The 24,040-nt window shown below is 42.3% G+C and overlaps 1 protein-coding gene across 3 annotated transcripts in view; it reads right to left on the reverse strand.

Annotated features, from left to right (window-relative positions):
• The window catches only part of MIA3 (MIA SH3 domain ER export factor 3), a 47,249-nt gene extending 23,431 nt beyond the window's left edge, over positions 1-23,818 (reverse strand). For 2 of the 3 annotated variants that reach the window (XM_032466637.1, XM_032466638.1), the window contains exons 1-6: positions 23,651-23,783; positions 20,686-20,819; positions 17,646-17,732; positions 12,527-15,347; positions 10,606-10,767; positions 8,413-8,558 (exon numbers count right to left, since the gene is read on the reverse strand). In XM_032466637.1, coding sequence (XP_032322528.1) covers positions 8,413-8,558; positions 10,606-10,767; positions 12,527-15,347; positions 17,646-17,732; positions 20,686-20,819; positions 23,651-23,783 — 3,483 coding nt within the window. Of the gene's footprint in view, positions 1-8,412; positions 8,559-10,605; positions 10,768-12,526; positions 15,348-17,645; positions 17,733-20,685; positions 20,820-23,650 lie in introns of all 3 variants that reach the window. The other variant, XM_032466639.1, reaches the window with a different exon arrangement.
• Positions 23,819-24,040: the final 222 nt, after the last annotated feature.

Raw genomic sequence — 24,040 nt, forward strand, 5'->3', positions numbered from 1 at the left:
CATGTTTCTTATACTTGGGTTTCTTTGAACTTCTTGGATTTCTGGGTCCATAGTGTTCACAAATTTTGGAAATTTTTCACCCATTATTTCTTCAAATAACTTTCTGAATATCTCTTCCATCCTTTCCTCCAGGGATTCCAGTTATACATTTATTAGACTGCTTGAAGGTGCCCCCACTGCTCACTGATGATCTGTTCATGTTTCTTGAATTTTTTTCTCCTATAGGTTTCATTTTGAATAGCTTCTATTGCTGTCTTCAAGTTCACAAATCTTTTCATCCGCAAAGTCCAGTTTAGCATTAACCCCAACCAGTGTATTTATCACCTCAGACACTTCATCTCTAGAAGTCTGATTTGGGTCTTTTTTAAAAAATAGCTTTCATGTCTCTACTTAACTTTTTAAACATCCGAAATATGGTAATAATAACTGTTTAATACCCTTGCCTAATTCTATCATCTCTGGCAGTTCTTGGTTGGTTTGATTGGCTGATTTTTCTCCTCATCATGGGCTGTCTATTCTTGCCTCTTTGCATGCCTGATAATCTTTGATTGGATGGCATACATTATGAATAAATATGATGGTGAAATTTTTATGTCAGTTTGACTGATCATGGGGTACCTAGATTAAATGTTATTTTGGAGTATGTGTCTGTGTGTTTCTAGATAAGATTAGCATTTGTATTGATGGAATCAATCAAGCAGATTGCCCTCCCCTGTGTGGGTGGGCATCATCCAATCTATTGAGGGCCTGAATAGGACAAAATGCAGAAGAAGGAATTTGTCCCTTCCTTCCTGATGGCTTGAGCTGGAACATGAGTCTTCTGCTCTTGGTGCTCATGTTTCTCAAGCCTTTGGACTTGGACTGATAACACCACCAGCTTTCCTGGCTCTCCAGCTTGCAGACTGCAGACTGTGGGACTTCTCAGCCTCCATTTGTGCATAAGTCAATTCTTTGTAATAAATCTCTACCTATATGTATATCCTATTGGTTCTGTTTCTCTAGAGAATCCTAACTAATACAACAAACATTCTTCAGCTTTGTTCTGGGCTGCAAGTAAATTGCTGGGAAACACTTTGATTCTTTTGGGTCTTGCTTTTAAGATTCGTTAAGTAAGACATGAGCAGCGTTAATCTGAGGCAAGCCCCTTCTGAGTACTTCCCTAGGAATTCCTGGCAATTTCCTTCCTGGCCCTGTGTCAGCAACTGTCCCTCTACTCACTTAGATGGTTTCTCTGACCTGGAATAGTTTTGTCACACTCACGTGCTGATCAATACTCTGAAGAAAACTCAAAGGGGACCTTTCAAAGATCCCCAGGGTTCTCTCTCTGTAGCTCTCTCCTCTCGGTACTCCACCCTGTGAATTCTAGCTGCTTTGCCTTCCCTGGACTTTGAGCTCCATGTCCTCAACTCAGGGCTCCTCCTTTCTGTGTCACAGCCTGGGAACTCTCTCAGTGCCGTAACATGTGACAATTGCAGACTGCATGGCATCGGTTCTCTTTCAGGAGTTACTGTCCTTTGTTGCCTGACTTAAAAACTGTTGTTTCATTTATTATATCTGATTTTTTTCTTTTCAGCTGTTTCAGTTAGGAAGTAAAGCTGGTACCTATGAATCTATTTTTCAGATAGGAATAGTGTTTAATGGTAGAGTACATAATGAAATTAATTTTAAATTACTTATAGAGAGTATCAATATGTTGGACAGAACTAGGACAAAATCTAGGCTTCTCTGACTAGACCTTATTTTACAAATTAACTTTGGCTCTTGTAAATAATTATAAAACAACAAAATCTTAAAAAGCAATCCCTAAAAACTGAAAGCAAAAAATGAAACAACCTAACTGTGTATCAACTTGGTGGCAGGACAACATAAAGGAATTATTTCAAGCATACCATAGTGTGATATAAGTGAAAGACAAAAAGAACTCCAAAACATCCCTGAAATATTTTCAATAACATATTGGTGGTGGTAGTGTTGATTTTGGCATTATTAATACTATTGTGTGAATACTGTAAAATAAGGCAACTAAATCATTATGCTGATGTCATGAAAAAACTGAGATTCCCAACACTGGAGAAAGAAAATACAATGTCAGATAGATGTGCTTAAGTAAAATTCCACTAGCATGCTGAATTGTGATTGGGAGTAGCCATATGGCATCACGATGAATATTCACATAAAAAATCCCCACAGATTTCCTCACTTTGTCTTCTGAAAAGGCCTAGAAATGACTGCCAACTCAAAAGCAATAAGCAATCTCAGCACCCAGAATGTTGCCTCTGAGTACCATTTCCCACTAAAAGGAACCAGGGCTCTTCAGAGAAATAGCTCCTTCAAGATCTGCAGGAAATGTACAAAATGAGCTTGGAACATCATGTTACACTAGAAGGCAAGGAAGGTGTCGATGCCTACAAGGTGGGGTCAAAAGGGCCCAGGAGCCAAGCTGAAGAGGCTTCCATTAACCAAAAATGGGAGAAATTGAGCACTGATAGTAATAATAACTAAAGTGGGTTGTAACATACCAGATATTTTAAAATTCATGACATTATAATGATTCTTAGAAAAGAGGAGAAATGCACACACACATACACACAAAAAACCCTTTGGGCATCTTTGGATAATGCTGGGAAGACAACTCATTACTTTGAAAACTATTTAAACAGAATCAAAAGTTTATACTGCTTTAACGTTTCAAACCAAATCTCAGTGTAGAGAATAGTTGACAATAAGTTTCTCTTTGTAGAAGTATCCTAGCCTTCAAATGAAGTAGGAACAATATAGTCAGACAATTACCATTTTGCAGCTTATAATACAGATGTAGTCAATGTTACCAATGACTAGTAAACATCAAAAAAAAAAAAAAAAAAAAAGAACACCTAGATATCAGACAGAAGTATACAACATCTCCTATTAAGTGTTCTTGCCAAACAAAACTGAACCTCAATCTGACTACCACTCTGATTAACCAACTCCCAAGAAATATAAAGAACCAGGGAAGCATATTCAGTTATACCAGGGGAATGCAGTTAGCAAAATCCACACCCTGATACCCTCTAGAAGCCAAACAAACCTGTTTCTTCAATGAATACACTGCAACAGCAAACAAACAAAAGGAGACAGCGGTAGAGAGAGTAATTGGTATGGTGATTGCCCTCCACTGAAAATAAATAGAAAGCTGGACAAAATATACAAAAAAACTGTTTTTCAGATAGAGAACACTAGGCAGCATACAACTGTGACTCTTGACAGAGGGAAACAAATGAGGTGAGCGCTGTGATCTCCCAGCTGTCTACCTGGAGGCACTTTCTAGACCTCAGTAATGGGAGGGAGAACCCCAGCACAGTACACCAATCTCACCGAGGAGGCAATGATCAGAGTTTAGGGAGACTGAGGTGCTTGAAATATGCAAGGAATGTTACCAGAAAGATGAGGGGGAGAAAAGAAAAAAAAAAGAGTTCCAGAAATCTGCAAGAATGTCTCCTTCAGTCTTGTGCTGATTTCAAAGCAGCACCTGTGTAAGACTCCTTGAGGATGGACAAAGAACAACTCCAAGCAAAAAGAACAACTATATGGGAACCGGAAGCTGAACAACTCCCAGTTAACACAGGGCTGGGAGACATTTGTATTCCAGCCACTCAGCAGGAATTGACCTTAATGAATGCTCAAGGCATTTAGTAAATTCCAGAAAAATCACACTGCAGTAGTGGGGCAACACTAGCCCTAAAGACTTCTATATATACAACACCTCCCTAACAAGTCTTAAAAATAAGACTAGAAAGGATCAAGCTGATTAACAAGTAACTTAACAGCCTAGCAAAACAAACTTCAACATTTTTTAAAGGAAGCCACAAAAATCCAGGCACTCAACCACATTCACAGTGCCTCTCATCCAAAAAAAGAAGAAAAAAAAAAAGAAGAAAAAGCAGGAAAAATGTATCCCATAACTAAGAGGTAAATCAACCTATAAAAACTGAGAAATTACAAGAGATAACAGAACCACCTTAAAGGGCTTTAAAAGAACAATTTTAAACTATACTTAAGAATTTTTTTAAATAGCCATACTGAGGAGAGAAATGGAAGATATAAAATAGGACTAAGTGGAACTTTTAGAGCTAAAAAGCAAAGTATCAGAAATGAAAAATTCAACTGATGGGCTTAACAGCAGATTATATACTATAAAAGAAAAGATCAGTGAACTTGAAGACAGTAACAGGAAGTACTTAAACTGAAACAAAAACATAAAAACACTAAAAAACAACAAAAAAGAACAGAGCCTCAGTGACCTGTGGAGCCATATAAGGTGACCTAACATAAGAGTCCTGGAAGGAGAGACAAGAGAAGGCGTACACAAAAATGTTTTGAAAAAGTAATGTGAAAACTAGACCCAGAAAGGGTGAATTGCACTAGATGTAAATTATGCTTTAATTACTTCTGACTTTTTTAAAAGGTGGGTTTACTCACAGGTGACGTGATTATCTACACAGAGAAGCCTATGAAATCTACAGCACCTCCTAGAAACAATAATTTAGTAAGATAATAAGTAAATAATAAGTAAATTTAGTAAGATATAAAGGTCAATACACAAAAATCAATTGTATTTCTATATATCAGCAAAAAAAATAATTATAAACAACATGTTAAAAAGACACCATTTACAACATCAAAATCCATGAAATACACTGGCATACATGAACAAAATATGTGTGAAACCTGTACCCTGAAAACTACAAAACACTGTTAAGAGAAATTAAAGAACTAAATGAATGTAGACATGAACTTAGTTCTTGGGTCTTAGAAGCTTCAGTATTTGCTGTTATCAGTTCTTCCCAAACTCATCTATAGATTCAATATAATAGCAATAAACCTCTCAGGAAACTTTTTTGGTAGAAACTGATAAGGTGATTCTAAAATTTATATGAAAATGCAAAGAAACTGCAATAGCTAAAACAATTTCACAAAAGAACTACCTGACTGCAGGACCTACTATAAAGCTATAGTAATCCAAAAAGTGTGGTCATGTCTTAGGATAGAGATAGAGATCAGTGGAACAGAATAGAGTCCAGAAAGAGAGATACATATATAGTCAAATGATTTCAACTCAAGGTGCCGAGGTAATCTGAAGAGAAAAGAAATGGTATGGGAGCAAATGGATATCCCTACGGGGGAAAATACGAAGCTTTTGACCTTTTACCTCACACCATTCACAAACATTAACTCAAAATGGAACACAGACTTAACCATGAAAGGCATAACTATAAAACTTCTAGAAGAAAACATGAAAAAATATTCACATTGTTGGAATTGCCTAAGAGTCCTTAAGCAGGAAACAAAAAGCACTTACCATAAAAGTAAGCGTTAATAAAATGGTGTTCATCAAGGTTAAAAATTTGCTCTTCAAAAGACAACGTTAAGATTGAAAGGCCAAGCCAGAGTCTGGAAGAAATTATCTGCAATACGTACCTGACAAAGGAGCTGTATCTAAGATACATGAACATGAAGAACTCTTACATCTTAACATTTAGAAGGAAAAAACTCCAGCTTCAAAAAGGGCAAAAGATTTGAAGAGCTGTCTCACACGTAAAAGTATGGCCACATGAAACATGGCTCAACACCATAAAGCACCAGGAAATACAATTCAAACCTCAAAGACATGCCCTCTAGAATGGCTACAATTTAACACTAATAATACCAGATGTTAACAAATATGTGACCAACTGGAAGTGTTACAGTTGTTGGTGGAAGTCACTTTCAAGCACTGTTTGGCAATTTCTAAGATAAAATAAACTTACCATATGACTAGGCATTTTCACTCCTAGGTATAAGTCCATTTATAATAATAATAATTCTACAACAGGAAAAACTAATCTGTAGTGAGAAAAAGTATTGTCAGTGGTTGCCTGGAGATGGGGTGAGGGGGATACACTGGGGAGGTACCAGACAGAGCTTTTTCAAATGAAGGGAATGTTCCAAGCTTGGTTATGGTCGTTTTTACACAGGTGTATACATTTGTCAACACTCCCTGAGTCACATTCCTAAAATGGGTACACTTTGTTACATGTAGTTTATATCTGATTAAAGCTAATTTAAGGCTTATATCAACTCCTCATAACTTCTGGACCTCAACAAGATCCTGATTTGAGTAAGAACAATTTTAAAAGGGGGGAGGGGATTCTGAATGTGTCAAATAATGGGTGACAATGAGGAATTACCATTAAGCTGGGTGATGGGCCCATGAGTTCATTTTACTATTCTTTCTGCTTTACTGTTCTCTCTCTTTACTATTACCACTTTGAAATTTTCCATTTTAAAACACTAAAAAAAATTTAAGCACAACGTCAAATATTTAAAGGATCACTACGTAGAAAACAATTAGATTCTAGGAGAAAAACCATATGGAGGAAAACCTGGAGTCAATATAAGAATGAACCAGCCAACAAAGCAACGTGTAGCCTCATAAGGCAGGTTGCTCATGCAAGGAACTGCTGATGCCCAGACCTGGTAACTACTAGTCAGGGCTGCAGTGGAGAAAATGACTACAATTAGTGAGAAGCTGGACTAGTTGCCCTCTCAGATCTCTTCCAGCCCTGAGATTCCAATAACTGTCAGTCTATGTATCTGACTTCTGGTCCAGTTTTCCCCAACAAGTCAGCACCCCATTATTCCCCAGCTCTATCAAATAATTATCTATACTACTTATTTGATATTTCACAAAAGCTATGTCATGTTTTTTGTTTTTCCAATTTTCATATGTATTTGATATGCCCTTTTTAAATTAAGCCTTTCAGAAATCAGAATTATGCTTTATACCTCTTAGACTCTTTTATTCCTAGCACAACACTCTGTACCCATTGGGCCATCAGAACACTTTCTCGACAGTATCTTTTAAATCATTGCTACTTGGTAACATGCGACCTTTTCTTTTGCCATTTATGTCAGCATCTTCTCCCATCATCTCTCAAGCAGAGACTGCATCCTCTACCCAGAGACTGTGTCCCCCAACCCAGGCCTAGAACAGGGCTCTGTGCGTATCCACAAATAACATGAATAAAGAATTCCTCCCACATCTGGAGGCTGTTACATTTTAGAAATGATGATTCATGCTGATAACCAAATTCTAATTCTAAGACTGCCTTAATTACTGAAATTTTCATTACTCTAACTGCACAGGTCATACACACCTTCACTGGGGTGGCTGCCACTACCACTACCATGGAGAAAACTGAAACATGGTTTGGTTTTCTTCCATCTTTCTCATCCTAGTGACCTTTCTCCTGAGTATAAAGGTATTTAATGCCTTTATATTGCCCTCTGACCATCCAAATGAGAAGCAGACAGGGGATGAGTTCCTATAAGATGCCAGGCACTAGGCTTTTGACATTATCAATTCATTTAATTCTTACAACAACTGAAGTGGGCACTATATGCATTTTAAAGACGAGGAAGCTGAGGTTCAAACTTCAGTAATGTGCCCAAGCTTCTAAATGATCAACCTGCAATTTGAAACAGATCATCCTCACTCAAAACCTCTATGTTTTACATTACAAAAAATAACCATTTTTTCTACAAAAGCCTTGAAATAATAGAACCTAGAGGAAAGATATTTCTGTTGAAGGGGAATATATTCTCTGTAGCTCCAAGGGCAATTTGGCCTCCGAATTATTATGACAGCTTGCTCATTCTAGTAATTTACCAAGAAAAGATCCAATTTCAACATACACCACAAGGGGGCACTAAGTCCTAAAAAGCTTAGATCAGCTTCTGGAGAGATTAAACATCTCATTTGGATCAGGACTCCCTTTAGAAAGATAAATTTGAATAAATATTCTGCCATAAGTGACTGTTTCTAAGAACAAGTATGACCATACTTCCTGCTTAAAACCTTCAAAGGATCTCCATCCATAACATCAATTACCATGATATACAACTTCTTTTACATGTGTCCACTTCCCCGAGCCCTATTCAGCAACAAACTGCACATCAAACTCACATGGGTCCTTCCACTCTGCTCAAAACATGCCTCAGCTAATTCCTGACCTTCTCTGACCATCCCTCCCCGACACAATTTATTCAACATACTGCTCTACCATCAGGTAAATACTTCTCTCCCTTCCTGTATCATATCACGTTTCAAGTGAATGTCGTTATCTCCCTGCTAGACTGAAAGGTCCCCAAGAACAGGAACCATGCTTCACAGGTGTGCATATGCCCAGCTTCAGCAGGCAGCAAGTCCTCTCCAAGTGCTGAATTGAACCCATCAAAATCACACCTATGGCTTGTTTCAGACGCTACTCTCTTCAAAGGCTCAGGAGTAACCGTCATAAAGACATTTTAAAAGTTCTTCACCTCTTGCTTAAAATCAACTTAAAAACTAATCATCAACATTCTACTTGAAGAAGCCATACATGCCAAACTTACCGTCTTAGTTAAATAAAACACCAATGAATATATGAAAAGAATTGCGTTTTCCAAAGGTGTGACACTTGCTGGTTCTTCAGCGTATGTTTCTAGCTGCTTTTTTGCATCAACAGCATCCATAGGAGTGCCTTCGTTTGTAATTAGCCCTAAAGTTGAGGCAGAAAAGCAATATTTTATTTATGCTTTGGAATAAGAATTGTTTCTCTTCATTTTAAATATTTATGAGTGCCCACTAAATATTAGTCACGGTGCCTGGATATCTGGTTCTCCTGAAAACAATTACATAAAAAAATTTCAGAACCCACATGAGAGCCATCACATCCTTCAGTTACAAAATGAACGCATCTCCAACCACGCTACCTACCCCAGTCCCTCCACCACCTCCCTGGAGATGCAGCTGTCCTCTGAACAATGCAGCCTCATGGGAATTGAGAAAAACAGAATGTTATGCTTTTTCCATATACACACGGTCACATTTAACAAACATTTACTTATTGCTGGTGAAGTACTGTATTAGAAACTTCAGGCAAAGAATGAGTAGAAAAGTGTCACTTTGCAGACTTGCACCAGTCCTTAGCACGGCATCTGGCACCTGGCAAGCACTCGATAACTGCTTACTGAACAGATGAACTACAGCTACACAAGAGAGAATACAGTAAACACCCAGAGAGACTAAAGGGAACTACTTACAGGGCGGGGGCCTGGCTGACAGCTCTGTGACAGAATTCCAGCTATTCCTGAGAGGATTTCCACAGGAGGGCAGGCGGGTAGGAAGGGGCTTTTCAGTATGAGTTATTTGGCTCTGGGGCACTTCTCATAAACAGCTAGGAGTCCAAGAAGCAATTTAGTGAGAAGCTGGACCAGTTGCCGCTCAGCTCTCTTCGGGTCCTGAGACTCCATTCGTTGCTTATCTATGAATCTGACCACCCGGGAAGTCCTCCCGGTCAGGTCAGCACCTCAACACCTGAGATGCAGGAACAGACATCCGGGAAGACCAGCCTCTAAAGGTGGTTGATGGCATTTTGTGTGGAACTTAAAGGACATGGCAGAACATCTGTTTTTAATTCTGCAAGCAAGAGTTTTCCTAACCCTGAAAGTTTCTGAGCAAGAGAGGAGTAAGTGTTACTGGTATATGACCCATTTTCAACACACACAACCCTTCTGAGTTACGAGAATTCAGAAGCGAAGGATATTGTTTATGAACACAATATCCCCTGGAACATGGGAGACCTCTGACATGCCGTTTCTCAATTAGCTGAATTCCTCTCCCTGCTGTGATCTCTCCTATACTTCGAAGGGGGTGGGGGCAGGGTGTGGCCCAGGGCCACTAGGCCTGTGGTGTCATAGGGCAATGCTGTGCCTATGGTTAGAGACCACAAAACGTCACATCACCATGTGGACGGGCACAATAACACGATCAGCTGTTCTGATTCACTGGTAAAATGAATGAGCCGCACAAACATTAGAAAGCTGTGGATACTATTACTGGGGTTGCATTTTTCTAAACTTTGTATTTAAAACAACTTTCTCAATTCACATGGAATGAACTGCTGTGCTCACTGGATGTCTACTGTGCTCTGGGATTAAGAACGATTCACCGGAGTCCATCTACACTGGACTATTACACACTGCAAAGTGCTGTGCTGTTTCCTCTAATCTCATAGTATAAGGACACCTAGACATAAACAGCCCCTTTACTGTTTAAAAAAAAAAAAATTCTACCATGTGCAGGCAGCAAATTAAAAAAAGAACTGAGCTATAAAATGTACTCTATTGGGGGGGGTAGGGGCACCGAACGTGCGAGTTTCAGAGCAGTGGTTCTCAAACTTTTAACTTCTCACAGATCAGAATTCCCTGGAGGGCTTGTTAAACACAGATTGCTTGTCTCCAACCCCCAGAGTTTCTGATGCTGTTGGTCTTGCTAAAAAGTACTGTTTTTGAGCATAAGGCTTTTCAAAAATTTAGTATTTTAGATTTAAATTACTCACATCAGCTACCGCTAGCCGAGCGCTGGTTGGTAGGGCAGTCAGTCTCTGACCTTCTGCCTCTGTCAATTCTGGGACTTCTCATTTTTTAAGTGCATGCACACCTATGTTATTCTTCCCTCAGTTCCGTTCCTTGAACAACAAATCTCCTAGAAGGCCTTCTTTAGGACAGCCCTCTACTTTGTAGAGAAAAATTAGCAAGCTTTACCTGGGTCTCTGTCTTTCTCAGTATTTGGCTCCTGGGACACTTCTGAGGTACCCATGTCACTGGTCATGGGTTGATCTGAGGGGCTGGGCTCTTCAGGAACCTGAGAGTTAAGGACTTCTGTGTCCTCCTGTGGGAAGTTCTCCTCCAGCGGTGGCTGTATGTCTGCAGGAAGAACGCACAGGGCTGGCAAAGCCTGATAACACTCCCCACTTCGTCACCCCCTCCCCAGATGGCTCCAGGCCACGTCACCCCTGCCCTTCCTCCGTGTGCTAGCTCCCCATGGGGCACAACTGCTCCAAGAAAGAAGAGTTCCAATTGCCTTCATCTCACTTCACAGATGACTTATCTACACAGTAAAATTTACAAAGACACCCTCACCCCAAAATATTTCATAAATAAATATATTTATGGTAGGGGCTTCAATAAAATTAACTTCCCTTGGTAAACCAACATACGCCCACACAGGTAAATGTGCAAAAGCAGAAATAGGAAACATCTATTCTACACAGAAATAACAGAGCGCCTTCACACACTAGCATGCTTGTGTCACAGAGCCAGTGTGGAGAAGGGCAGTACACACACAGGCGACTTGCTGAAGTGCCTTTTAGAGTACTTTTGAAGTATTTCTAAGAGTCAGAAGGAGTGAACATATTGCTGTCCCTAAGAGGCTCAGGGTATAACCCAATGGGACCCACAGCAAAGATGAATTTCTTTGGAACCTCATAGTTTACCCTGAAAATTCATTTGAGTTTTGCATTCTCATTCAAAATATAGCTGCTTTGATTAAATGTGAAAATGTTCCCATCTTCAAACTCTTAGAAAAAATTGGCATTCTTGGGACGATACATTTTTTCTTTGGCTTTTTGCCCCCCTGGTAGTCTACCATGAACCCCCAGTTCAGAGACCTCCGTTTGAAAAGCATGGGGGCAGAGGAAAGAGCACAGAGCTAGGAATCGGCTTATACAGGATGCTGGCTCGGGGTCCATTCAATCACTATTTACTGAATAGCTTTTATGTCAAGTGCTGTGTTAGAAGGCTCTGCAGCCTGGCTCAATCCTTGGTTAATGTGAATGCAAAAACCCTGGGGCCCAGAAGAATTTGTACCTAAGTGGCTGCCCTAAAGAGGCAGGAAAGAACATGGCATCCACAAAAGATGAAAATTACGAGGGAAATGAAGAAACTCGGGCCAAGCATTGATTTAAAAGTCATGCCAGTCAATTCCTGGACAGACAGCAGTGACTTTATGATTAAGAAAATACGTTTTTAAAAAAAAATCCTTTCAAGACAAAAAGAGCCCTTTTTAGGGGAGTAGATAAATTAGGGGCTGGGGATTAACAGATACACACTACTACATATAAAATAGATAAACAACAAGGACCTACTGTATAGCACAGGGAACTATATTCAATTTCTTGTAATAACATATAATGGAAAAGAATCTGAAAAGAAAACATATATATATGTATATGTATAATTGAATTGCTTTGTTGTACACCTAAAACTAATACTGTAAAGCAACATTGCAATAAAAAAATTTTTTAAAAAGCCCTTTCATAATTTTACATGAAACTTGTGCTTTGTTAACAAGTCTACTCTGTAAGTCATTTTTCTTATTTATATCTTTATCTTTAAAGTTTCCTTTTGAGAATGCTACCAGTCTCAACTGTCCTAAGGGAAAAAGCAGGGCATGAAATCCTTATCTACGCTCCAGCCTACAAGGAAGAAGGCAGGAAGGGGCATGTGGACGTCACTGTGCTGTCCCTCCCTTTGGGCACACTGTGAACTGCGGACAGAGCTTTACAAATTAAGCACGAGGCACTTCCGCGGGGACCTCCTCTGCCCACCTTACCCTGCCCCAACCCCCCCCCCCCGTGCCTGTTTCTCCAGCCCAGCCCAACAAGGCCACAGGCAGGTACTTCACCTTCCTCTGGTCCGCCCCAGCCTTCCTCTGCCGGCGGTGCCACTGCCGGGGGTGCGGGCTCCTCCACCGTGGCGTGTTTGTACCTGACAAAGTAGATCAGGTCTTGAATATCATCGAGCACTGCGGCCTCTTCAAAGATGCTGCTGTCCTTCATTCCCAGGTCCCGGTTTTCGGTCACGCGAGTATCGAGCATCCTCTCTGCCATGCTCAGAATGTGTGACTCTGAAGCGCGAAAGACCTTATCTAGGACTTTCTCCACGTTATAGGGCAGGCTCTCCCGCTGTGCCGACTTCAGCTTGGATGACATTTCTTGGAACATGGCTTCCAGCTTGTGGACATCAAAGTACTTCTGGAACCGCTGCAAAGACTGCTGCTCTTTAAAGAAGCTGCTTATTATGGGCAGGTCCTTCATACGGTCGCTGTGCTTCGGCTGGACAGGTGCATGTGGAGCCCAGGGGAACAGGTCATCTTCGCGGTCCTCAGAAGCAGACCCCTGGCTTCCCGCGTCTGTGAGTTTCTCTATGTCCTCTTTTGAGAGTTCTACCCAAGCCTTCCCTGAGAGCCCTGTCTTCAGATGTTCCTCAAGGTCGTCTTCCTTAATGTAATCAGGATCTTTATTCTGAGACACTTCACCTAACTCTGGAGTCTGATTTTCTTTCTTGGCAGGAGAGTCACTGTCTTCAGAGGGTTTCTGCGCTTTCTTAACCAGGAGAGAGCTTTCTTCTTTTTCCTCCACCAGACGACCTGGTTCCCCGCCTAGTGTGTCTACCCCTTTACCCACGGTTTCACTTTTTCTTTCAATTTCCAAAATATTATTAGTCTTCTCTTTGTTGTCTTTACTCTCTGGATCAGTATTAATGGCACCTAAAATAGCTCTTTCAGGGACCTGCGGGCTAGCATCTAACCATCTGTCCTCAATCTCAGGTCTTTTTTCTTTAGACTGTCTTGCACTCACAGCATTTTCATCCTCTAGCAGTTCTTCAGGGGTGTCATCGTCATCTTCTGCTTCTGGTTCTTCAGTGTGGAAACCTGGTGCTTCTGTGCTATCAGTTTGGCCCGTTTCTCCTCCCTTCTGTGCGGTCGGCACAGGCTGGTGATGGGCAGACCCCTCGTCGGAGGCGTCCTCTCTGACCTCTTCCCCAGGGACCCTTCTATTCTCATTCTCTTGCTTACTGACTGCGGCAGAAACAGCTCTTTCTTGTTGCCAGGTAAAATTTCTTCCCAGAATAGGACCCTCTTCTTCGAGTTTTCCTGGAAGAGCAATTTCCTCTGGAGAAGAGAATCTAGTCTGATTCTGAGTTTTAAGAAGCTGTTCCTCTTGAAGTTCTTCACTTGGATGCTCCCTGGAAAGCATGTGTGGTTTTGGTCCATTTACTGAAACATCTGCTTCCTCCACGGCACCCCTGGAAGCGTTATGCTGATGCTCTCCCAGCAGTGGTGTGGTGCCCCTGGACTCCTGTTTAATCTCTTCTTCGTCCACTGGATTCCTTGTGGCTTTAGGTACCGATTCACTCTCTGCACCATCTTCCAAAATCTCACCAGGATTTTCTTCATGGAGCATTCTTTTTGAGATATGGACAGCGGCTCCTTTTAGGTCACTCTCCTTGTTACCAAAGGCTGATTTTAATGTCTCTTTACCCTTTGCAGGAGATGGCGAAGAACTGGGGGGACTGCTCTGAGGAGACCCGTGCACGGCCGTGCCTCCTTGCTCCTCATCCTCCAGTCCCACCTCATGCTGCACCAGGTCCCCCTGGGATTCCTCGACCTTCTTTTCTTTTCCTTTACTGTGAAGTTCTGAGTCCACGTCTGGGTCTTTGCCAGGTCTTGTTTTGGGAACGTCTACATTCAAAAGACCATCTTCTGCCTTTTCCGGGTCAATATAACCTGTTGCTGCTCGTGGTGTCCCCAGTTTGCTATCAAGGACTAAAACATCATCACCTTCCTTTTCCTCCTTTGAATCAGAACTCTCTAAATCCATGCCTCTGTTTTCTTTTCCTTCTGCAACAGCAGACAAGATAGCATCTTCCCAGGCTGTTAGCATGTTTTCATCATCGTTTTGGATGTCAGGGGGCTGAGTTTCCTCAACCTTATGCTCTTTGTGTGAATTCTGCTCTTTCTCTGTTGAATGTGTCTCAACTCCAGACTTCACTGGAGCCTCCATGTCTTCTCCGTCTGTAAAGGTTAGTAGTGGGAGCTCATCAAAGTCTTCTTCATTCTCCTCTTCTTCCTTCCCAACTGTGTAATAGTCAGCATCCAATTCCTCCTCAAAATCATCCTCTAAAGAAGTCACGAGTCTGGTCGTCTCGTCGTCAGAAACAAGCGCATCAGCAGTTGAGCCGAACTTGGTTTTCAAGTCCAGAGTCATTTCTGTTTTCAAAAGTTTATAAGCATCAATTGTCTCCTGTTCGTGTGCAACCTGCGAACCATTGCTGGTTCTGTTGTCTTCACTTTCTGGCACTTTTAACTTCTCTTGCAGCATTTCTCCAAAAGGTTCCGATGAAGGTGGCTCTCCCCGAGCACGATCTGCTTGACTGTCCACACGGGGGTGGCTGCTCTCAGCCTCGAAGCCTTCCCCGAGTTCCTCGGTGTTTTCTGAGGATACGCTTTCACCTTCCTCTGAGGTGGGTTCTCCTGGGCCAGGTTCAGGGGTGCTGTCCTCAGGCACTTCAGGAGGCTCCTCCACATGCTGAGAAGTTTTGTCTTTAACTTCCTCAGAATCTCCAGGGGCAGAATTATACAATTCCAAAAATCCTAAAAGTTCTTCGACATTATAATTATCAAAATCATCTCTTCCCCCATCAAAACAAACAAAATCTGTCTCCTGCAAGGGAAAGGAAAACATTAGTGTGTCACTAACCAAGCGTCAACAAGAGCAAACCCTTACCCAGGGGTAGTGACAGAGATGATCTCAAATTCATGTTTGGCTCTGGAGCGGCTTTCATGCCAAGCATGGGGAGTGAGGAGATGGGATGGAACCCATTTTTCCTTGGCTTCCTGCTTCCGTAAGGAAGGACTCCTGCTCCTGGCTTCCTTTCATTCTCTTTTCCCCACGCGAGGAATGATTCATGTGCCTGGTGAGTCTGCTCTGCACCACCCCTGTTTTCTGCTTGGGACTGGCCGGAGGGAACACACATCCTCTCTTCTCCCCGCTGGCAGTTTTATTGGGACAGTCCCCCTTGGGGAGGCCCCCCAGGTGCCTAGCTCTGCCTGTGGCTGGGTAAGTCTGTCTTATTCTAGTCGGCAATGTTCAAAAGCCCATTATTTCTGCACATTTAAGCCAAGTTCTCTAAAAAGCTGTATCAGTAAGTAATGGTGACATTTTGGTCTCCATCTGCCTGACTCCTAGATTTCTCAACTTGTTCTGAGCACAAGTACAGAAAAATAGGGTATTATTTATCGGGTCCCCCAACTTCCAGTATCTACGCCTGATGTTCTAGGAATTTAACCTCATAATAATTTGTCCAGGAGAAGCTGGATTTCTCTATCATCCTATCCTCTAGGCTGCCCTTCTCTGCTTACTGGCTTTAAACAGGCAGAATCACCTTGCTGACAGGCTCTAAGTCTACCGCAGACTTGGGGCTCATGTTTTCCTTGGATCAGGAAAGATAAATCAGCTTAAGAAGCATCTTACTGAAATACAGGTGCATGGGAAGTAAAAATTTTAAGGGACAAAGCATGGTGTCAAAGGGCCCCCCAATAACTATTATCACAAGTAGAGCTTGAAAACAAGATTCAGTAAGGGATATCCTTTACTTGAGATCAGGGTTCTGGGTGTCATTAAGATCTGCTTTTGGACTATCCATAAACTTATATTCTTCCTTTCCTCTGCTACTAAATAAACTGACGTGGAGGGGTGGGTATAGCTCAGGGGTAGAGTGCATGCTTAGCATGCACAAGGTCCTGGGTTCGATCCCCAGTACCTACATAAAAATTAAAAAAAAATTGACATGAAAGTGACCATAAACAGAGGAAAAAGTTAAAAACCCAACCAAGATAATTTCCTTCTAATAACTAAGCTCTCCTAACACTGACAAGCGTAGTAGGGATGAACGGCTTCCGCTTTTCATCACAGGCATTTCTAAGCCGAATCTTCATGCTGAGGGAAGCATGCAGGGAGAGGTGCAAAGAGAAGGCAGAATCCCTGACAGGTGACATCTCTGTGACCAACAACCTGCTGTCTCACACGTGTATCTCCTCCAGCAGTATCTTCATTAGGAGTGAGACCTAACAGGCAGTAGGGCTGATTTTATGACCCTCAAGAGTATCAGGAAATTTCAAGACTAGCCATGGCTTGAAGACTTCATTCTGCCAAGCTCAGCTGACAAGTGCCCCAGGCCAGCAGCTGGCATGCCCTGCAGCAATTCCAAAGAGTTGCTCAAAGATTTCTGAGTGAAGGTGAACATCAATTCCTATAAATTTTAAAACTCCAGAAAATCATGAGCTGGAACGAGGGTCGCAACACAAAATCCTTGTCATCACAAAGCTATTTTAAGTTAGTGTACCCTGGATGACTGCTTTATAGACTGGACAGCCAGTACCTTGCAGATTTGAGGCTGGACCTCATCTGAAACACTCAGGTTCCCTTTTCCAAAATCTATCACGTAACTATAATCCCTTACATCATTAAAGAGTCAGTAAGAAAACCTTACAGCCTAGTATATAATTTAGGGTTTGCTTAATTTAACCTGATTTCTGTATACTTAAAATGTCTAAAAGCTATTCAATGAGTAGTTTTCAGACTGAAACACCTTCTCATTTTGCTTATAAAAAAATTATTTAGCTTTTAAGTTTAATAGCTAAATATAAAGTTATTGAATTCTTTTTCTCATAAAGTAGCAAAGGAAAACTCTAACTATGCCTACACAGCCTTGTATAAGAACAGCTCCTTCAATGTACAGCTATCAGATTATGATACAAAGTCTCCCATAAATCCTTTTCAAACTTTTCTTTCTTTATTTCATTTTTCAAGGTAGTTTGATTCTAAGTTAAAATCTGATACACAGTTGTTTTTTTCGAATTGAAACACATTCGAAGACTTTCAAAACCAGTTAATTGAATGCAACTGATGAATTTATAAGCCGATTCATAACAGAGCAACCACAAAAAATCCACAACTTACATCTGCTGGAACTTGTAACTCTTCTTTAGTATATTCATGGACTACCTGGACTAAATCCTTTGGAAAATATCCAAAAGTACGCCCAACCTATGCGAAAGAATGAGCAAAAGAAATGGTTACCAATCAAAATTCTGTACGAGATATATAAATGAGAGGCTTCCTTGTAGTGACAGGAAACATACAGATAGGTAGATACAACCACAAGAGATAGTTATTGTTACGATTACAGAGATTATTATTCCAATAAAAATTAAGTAAAGAATATTATATAGGCCACTTTTTCTAAAACCACTAAAGTTTTCTTTTAACATTCAGCTTAATTCTAAACACATGACACACGGAGTTAGATTTCTGAAGTAGACAGAAAAGCTGCATAATAGAAAGTTATTGTGTATTATACGATTAAAACTATGCAAATCAAAGCTGGTTAGGAACACTTCCAAATAACCTCTGACAAGAATTTACTGCACATCTCACAGCATTGCTCATGAACCAGTTATTGTAAGTCTTTCTTAAACCAAAACAATAGCCATGAAAATTAATAAGTAAAAAGAATACAAATTCTCTGAAATGTATGACCACTACAGCAGTATTTGGTATTTATTGGTATCATGGGCTGTGCTGGCTCTTTCAGGAACTAGATTTTCAAGTATTTGGGACGATCACACTAACCTACATAGCAAGCTTTATTTTCATGCAAAGTAAACTTCTGTAGAAGAAAACACCATTTATCCACAGCACTAACAGCTAAAAGGTATTAAGTGTGTCCCCTTGAGAAACAGACACTGTCTTTTACCAGCTACAGTCTGAAAGGGAACAGCAGATTTCATTCCAATCATTAAAGAGACTGACAAGCAGATCAAATGCACAAGAATTAAAAAAAAAAGGCTATCTTATCGCTAACTCCTAAAATATCCCCATTATGAGTGTGCTTGTTATATCTGGCAACTATCTGAAAGCCAGTTGTAGGAGAATACTGCCGTGAAGATTAGATAAGAAAAAGCAATTAAAAATTGCTACATTGGCAGTTAAAGCCTGAAACTCTAAGTAACCAAAAATAGCTGTTGGATGAAAACTAAGAACCAGAAGTAAGAACGATTTTGAAAGCTAAGGAGAGAAGGTTTTTAGTTTCCTTAATTTTATAAGGTTCGTGAAATGAGAAGGGAGGCAGTATCCTTTTATTCCTTCTCAGGAAAATTGTATTTTATGAAAAGAATCTGGAAAAGGAAAAAAGAAATCAGAGACATGTGGAGAAAGGAAATACATTTATCTTTGTGTAATCTTTGTCAATTAGACCATAGGTCATTAAAAATAAAAACAACTCCATTATTTTTATGCCAGGTGGTATCTGTTTCTTACGATCTGACAAAAAGATGCAAAATCGCGGGCCCTCATGACTGGAAATAATCTTTATATCTAATTTTGCTTCCATTGATCATCTCTGCCAAGGAACTGTAGATTTGATTTGGAGGAGGAAAAAGAAAAGAAAAGAAAAGAAAAGTATATTGTTTCTAGAGAACAAATTCTGCATAAGCTACGATCAGGACAAATGTAAGTTAAGTGCTGCTGCCCTGAAAGGAAATATTCACAAGAAAAATGAGTAAGACGCCGGCCCTGCGTTTACAGAGCTTTTGACTTTATAGGAGCTGGGGCAGTGCACACAGCAACTACAGTATAAAGCAGTAAAAGGAATGCCACGTGAGCAGTGCAAACAAAGCGCCACCTAAACAATCATCAGACATCAGAGATCCCTCCAGGCTGGTAGCTGAGGACAGTGCTTCCCTATGAAGGCAGGATGAGCTGGGAACCAGGAAGACTGGCAGGCTTTCTGGAGGTGAATATGGCCATGAGCAAAGGTGTGGGGGAGGGAAAATGCAAAGAAGTTCACTGATCCAAATGCTCCAGCTTTACCACTGTATTAAAAATGCAGCCTAGGGACTTGGAAAAAATGTTTCAAAAGAGTATCAAGACTATCAAGAAATCTCATGCAGTAGACATGAAAAGATTCTTCTTTGTACATAGTGATTCAACTGGGATAAATACAAGGCTGTAGGTGACCAGCTGGTCTTTCAAGATTCCTCCCTAGGAATCTGGACCACCAACAAAATGAATCCATTTTTCCCGATGGGGGATTCTCAAGCCTTCTTTTTTGTTGTTTGGTGTTTTATTGAGTGAACATTTTCACATTTGGGGCTGGGCATTTCTCTAACTTTGGACAATCCTAAGGGCATTCAGGCCTCTTACTGCTTTCAGTAAATAACCAGTCCACACAACACACTTTTTCAAAAGGGCAATAGCTCATACGCCTCTGAATCAGGTCACTCCTGGTACATCTCCCCATTAAAAACATCAAATTGTGACATGGTCATTGATTACCATGTCTGATGTCCAGGCACCCACAGAACTGGCTGGGAATAGAGCTGCTTGGGGGAACCTACGGGGCAAGTGTCTGAAAAGCAGGAAAAGGGTGCCCCAGAAGGTGCAAACAAAACAAGCAAACAAACCAGAAAGCACACGGTGAAAATGACATTTTGCTTTCTTAACAGAAACAGCACCCATGATTAGGGAACTGTTCCCAGAGCTGCGAGTTTTTCACAAATATTAATAATTCAGAAGAAAAGAAATACACATAAAATCAACTTTAAATGTGAACGCCTGAAACACTATCTCACCCATATTTTACAGGATTAAATCTTATGTGCCTGAATCCTTCCTTTTTGAAATAATGAAGTTAAGAATCTCCAGGTTTCACCATCTCAGCCTTTACTAGGTGTGGAGCATCTGTAGCTGGTAAGGCCTAGATCCTGGTGCTGAGACGCATGGCCAGAAGCGGGTCAGTTCTGCTGAAGAAACCCCTATTGAGCCCCTCCTCTGCGCCAAGCCTGATGCGGGCCAGGAACACAGAACCACCCTCTCTTCCCACAGTCCAGCAGGGAGGACAGGTTAACTCTACCGAAGACCCCAAGAAAACATTTAAATCTAGAGTGTTAAACAAGCCAATAAAAAGGAAGAAAATACAGTACGTCAAGTTTTTACTTACACTTCCAGCCCAAACCTCGGGCGATCCCCCTGCCAGTTTATAGTAGACGTACACAGGGTCACCAATTTTAAAATTCACAAAACGACAGTCCGGGCCTGTAAAATCTTCCAGAGCCTCAGCCCGGTACATTAACACTGTACATAAAGAGAGAGAGAAAAAAATAAGCAGACATCAGGATCCAACTGTCACAGTCCATATTGATTTATCAGGAAATGTAAGAATCCACTATAAACAACAATCAGGTTTCTCCTGTACTCTCCGGAATCACTTTCAATTCTCGTGCTCAAAGCACCTACAGAGCTTTATCCTTATAAATCATGACATCCCCTGCAAGTGGACAGGAGGGAGGGAAACTTTCCCTGTTTTTCTCTATGCATAATGTTGAAAACACAAAAAGCAACATGTCCACCACTGCACATGGCTGGTCTCAAGTGAAACTCTTGGTTCCCTCTTCAAACGTCTAATCCTCAATCTTTGCTGTTTCATAATCATGAAAAGCTACATTTTGCAACTGGGTAAATTTTGAGCGCAGATGCTGACTGGTGTAAGCATGGCTCCACGTACAGGTAATAGGTAACTGGGGAATGCACTCAAGAACCCCCAAGGAGTCAATTAACTTGAACTAACTACTAAAAGGCCCTACCTTTAAGTGGCTGTAACTGCTACCATGCAACAGTAAACACTGTCAATTTCATTTGCAGCCAAGTTGCTCTCTCTGTAAAGCATTTGAACAAATTAAACTCTCCCATGGATCCAATCACGACAGGGTAAAATTTTCTCAAAGTACATAATGTTAACTACACCCAACATTAAGGCTTATTTATTTCATAAACAAAGTCAAAAGTGGACCTCAGGTGTGGCAGGGACAAGCAAAACAATCAGAGTTGTTCAGTAGTTACCTTCAGTCTTAAAATGGAGGACTTAAGGCACACGCAATCTAGAGACTGGTAGAAGCAGTATTTTTCTTTTCGTTGGCCAAATATAGTTTCTAATGTAAGATGAAATGGACAGTAAATGCAATTAAATAGCAGAGAAAAAGAAGTATGAAATGGAAATAAGACTTTTTCTGAAAGCCAATTAGCAATAAGTACATTAAAACGGATGTTTAAATACGTATTTGAGGGACAAACATACATATCTGAAGGCAATTATTTGTATTTTGAAGCTAAAATCTGATTATTTTAATATTTGTCAGCATCCTAAGTCAGATATAATTAGATGAGAGGCCAAGTGGAAGGTGGACAATTTAAGACTGGGGATTCTATCAGAATTGGAAATGGTAATGTTTCGCTCATTATCTCTTAGAAGAGATCACTGCAAATTTATAATAAGTCAGATGACAACATAATGCAGACTGTGGAACAGCTATCAAAAAAGCACACAAGGACACGCATACACATTACTAAATAAATACTTTATGCACCACAACACAGACCCAGACCCTGCTCCAGCTGCGGGGTGTTGTATTTGGTTACACCTGTTAGGACACATGCCATTTCTTAAGTTATGTGACAACCACAGGCCCTTCTAACACGATGTCTCCATACTGAGGATGCATCAGAGATGTGATTCTCCAGGTAACTGATTTTGAGGAACCCAAGTAGGAGAGCGCTTGAAAGCAAAGCATAGCAAACACTTTGCCATATCCAATCCTGCTTGTTATTAACCCGGATTTACTCTAAGAAAACTGAAGGAAAAAATCATGGAAGGTGCTCCACTTTTGTAGTGTTTATTTACATCTGCCGTAGGGTTACCTCTAGGAATGGCTTCACACAGACCAAAGATTCCCTCTTTTGTTTCCTTTTATGGTATTGCAGTGCTACAAATTATGAAGTTTGTTTTCTAATAACTCCAATTTGAACATAAATAGCTAAGCTGCAGGCTTTGGCTTTTGCAGAATATTTTTCTACATAAAGTGATTACAATATATGAACAACCGTTTTCCGAAGTGGTTATCAGTAAGTTACAAGGTTATCTGAGACCGCCCGGGGAGGACGATACTGGTCCAGCAAACACACAGGAAGAGAGCCCAACAACACAAGCGACTAAGGCTAGATCTTGCTGGGTTTATAAAACCCTGGGATTATTATTTTTAGTTTATCAGTCCTCTTCATCTGAGTCTGGGGATCTCTGCCCTCCTTACCGTCCACAGCCCACCCAATCCGCGGCAGGGGAACAATTTCGCTTCCTGCGCAGAGGCTGCAGGTCCCAGGTGGCCGATGCAGATTCTCGATCTCTTTCGAGAGCGAAAGATTTTGGCCTTCCTGGTGCCCTCCCTGCCTGGCTTTTTGCAGAAGCCTTCAAAGCACAGAAATGACAGGACTGAGGCAGAGCCGGGGCGGAAACCTTGGAATACGCTGCATGCCTGGACTCCAGGCTCGTCCCAAACCTAAACTCCAACCCCTGTTCAAAAGGCGGTCTGAGCCCCAAATCCGAGTGAAACCGAATGGCGAAGAGGCAGCTCCAGGGAGCCTTTCCCGAGCCCCACCATCAACCTGCGGCAAGGAATACGCCAGCCGAGCCCTTAGCGCATCTGCCCCCGGACTGCACCCACCCAGGTCCCCGCGGCGCGGGCAGGAAAGCGCTCGGATGCAGCTTGGGGAGCCCAGGGCGCGCGGCGCGCAACCCCATCTCCCCACGGAGCCCGGGCAGGCCGGGGGAGGGGAAGATGTGAGCGGCCCCCGGGAAAACCGGGGCCACCTCCGACCCCCCAACCCCCGCCTCCGTCCGCGAAGGAAAAATAAAACGCTGGCAACAAGTGGGAGGTGCAGCTCCCCACGGCCGGGGCCGGCTGGCCCGGGCGCCGGCAGGGCGGGAGGGGACAGACGCAGGGACCCGGGACTCTCCCGCCTCGGCGCTCCGCCCGGCCAGCCTGCGACCCCCGGCCGGCAAGAACGGCGGCCGAGCTCCCGCCCCCGCACTGCCCCGGCGCCGCCGCCGCCACCGCCGCCCGCCGGGCACTCACTGCTGCATTCGTCGTCCGCGCAGAGTTTGTGCTGCGAGAAGCGCCGACCGGCGCCCGGGTCCGGCTGGCCCGGCAGCCGCCAGGGCGGCCCGAGCAGGAGCAGCCAGAAGAGCAGCCCCGGCGCCGCAGCCATGTTGTGGTCACCTCGCGGAGCCGGTGACGCGGAGGAGGCAGCCGGGGCGGGCGCCGGCGGGCGGGGCGGGGGGCGGAGCGCGGGGGGCGGGGGGATGCGCGGCGGGGAGGGGCGTCGCCCGCGGGGGTTGGAGGAGCACCCGGCCGACACGTCAGCACAGCCTCGGGATGGGGATGGAGGGGGTCCTGGAGGAGGAGGACCCGCGCTCCCACCTCCTTCCGGAGGCCTTCTCCTCCAGCGCTGCCTTGGCAACGGGA

Source organism: Camelus ferus, chromosome 23 (assembly GCF_009834535.1).
Source record: "Camelus ferus isolate YT-003-E chromosome 23, BCGSAC_Cfer_1.0, whole genome shotgun sequence".
Taxonomy (NCBI): Eukaryota; Metazoa; Chordata; class Mammalia; order Artiodactyla; family Camelidae; genus Camelus; species Camelus ferus.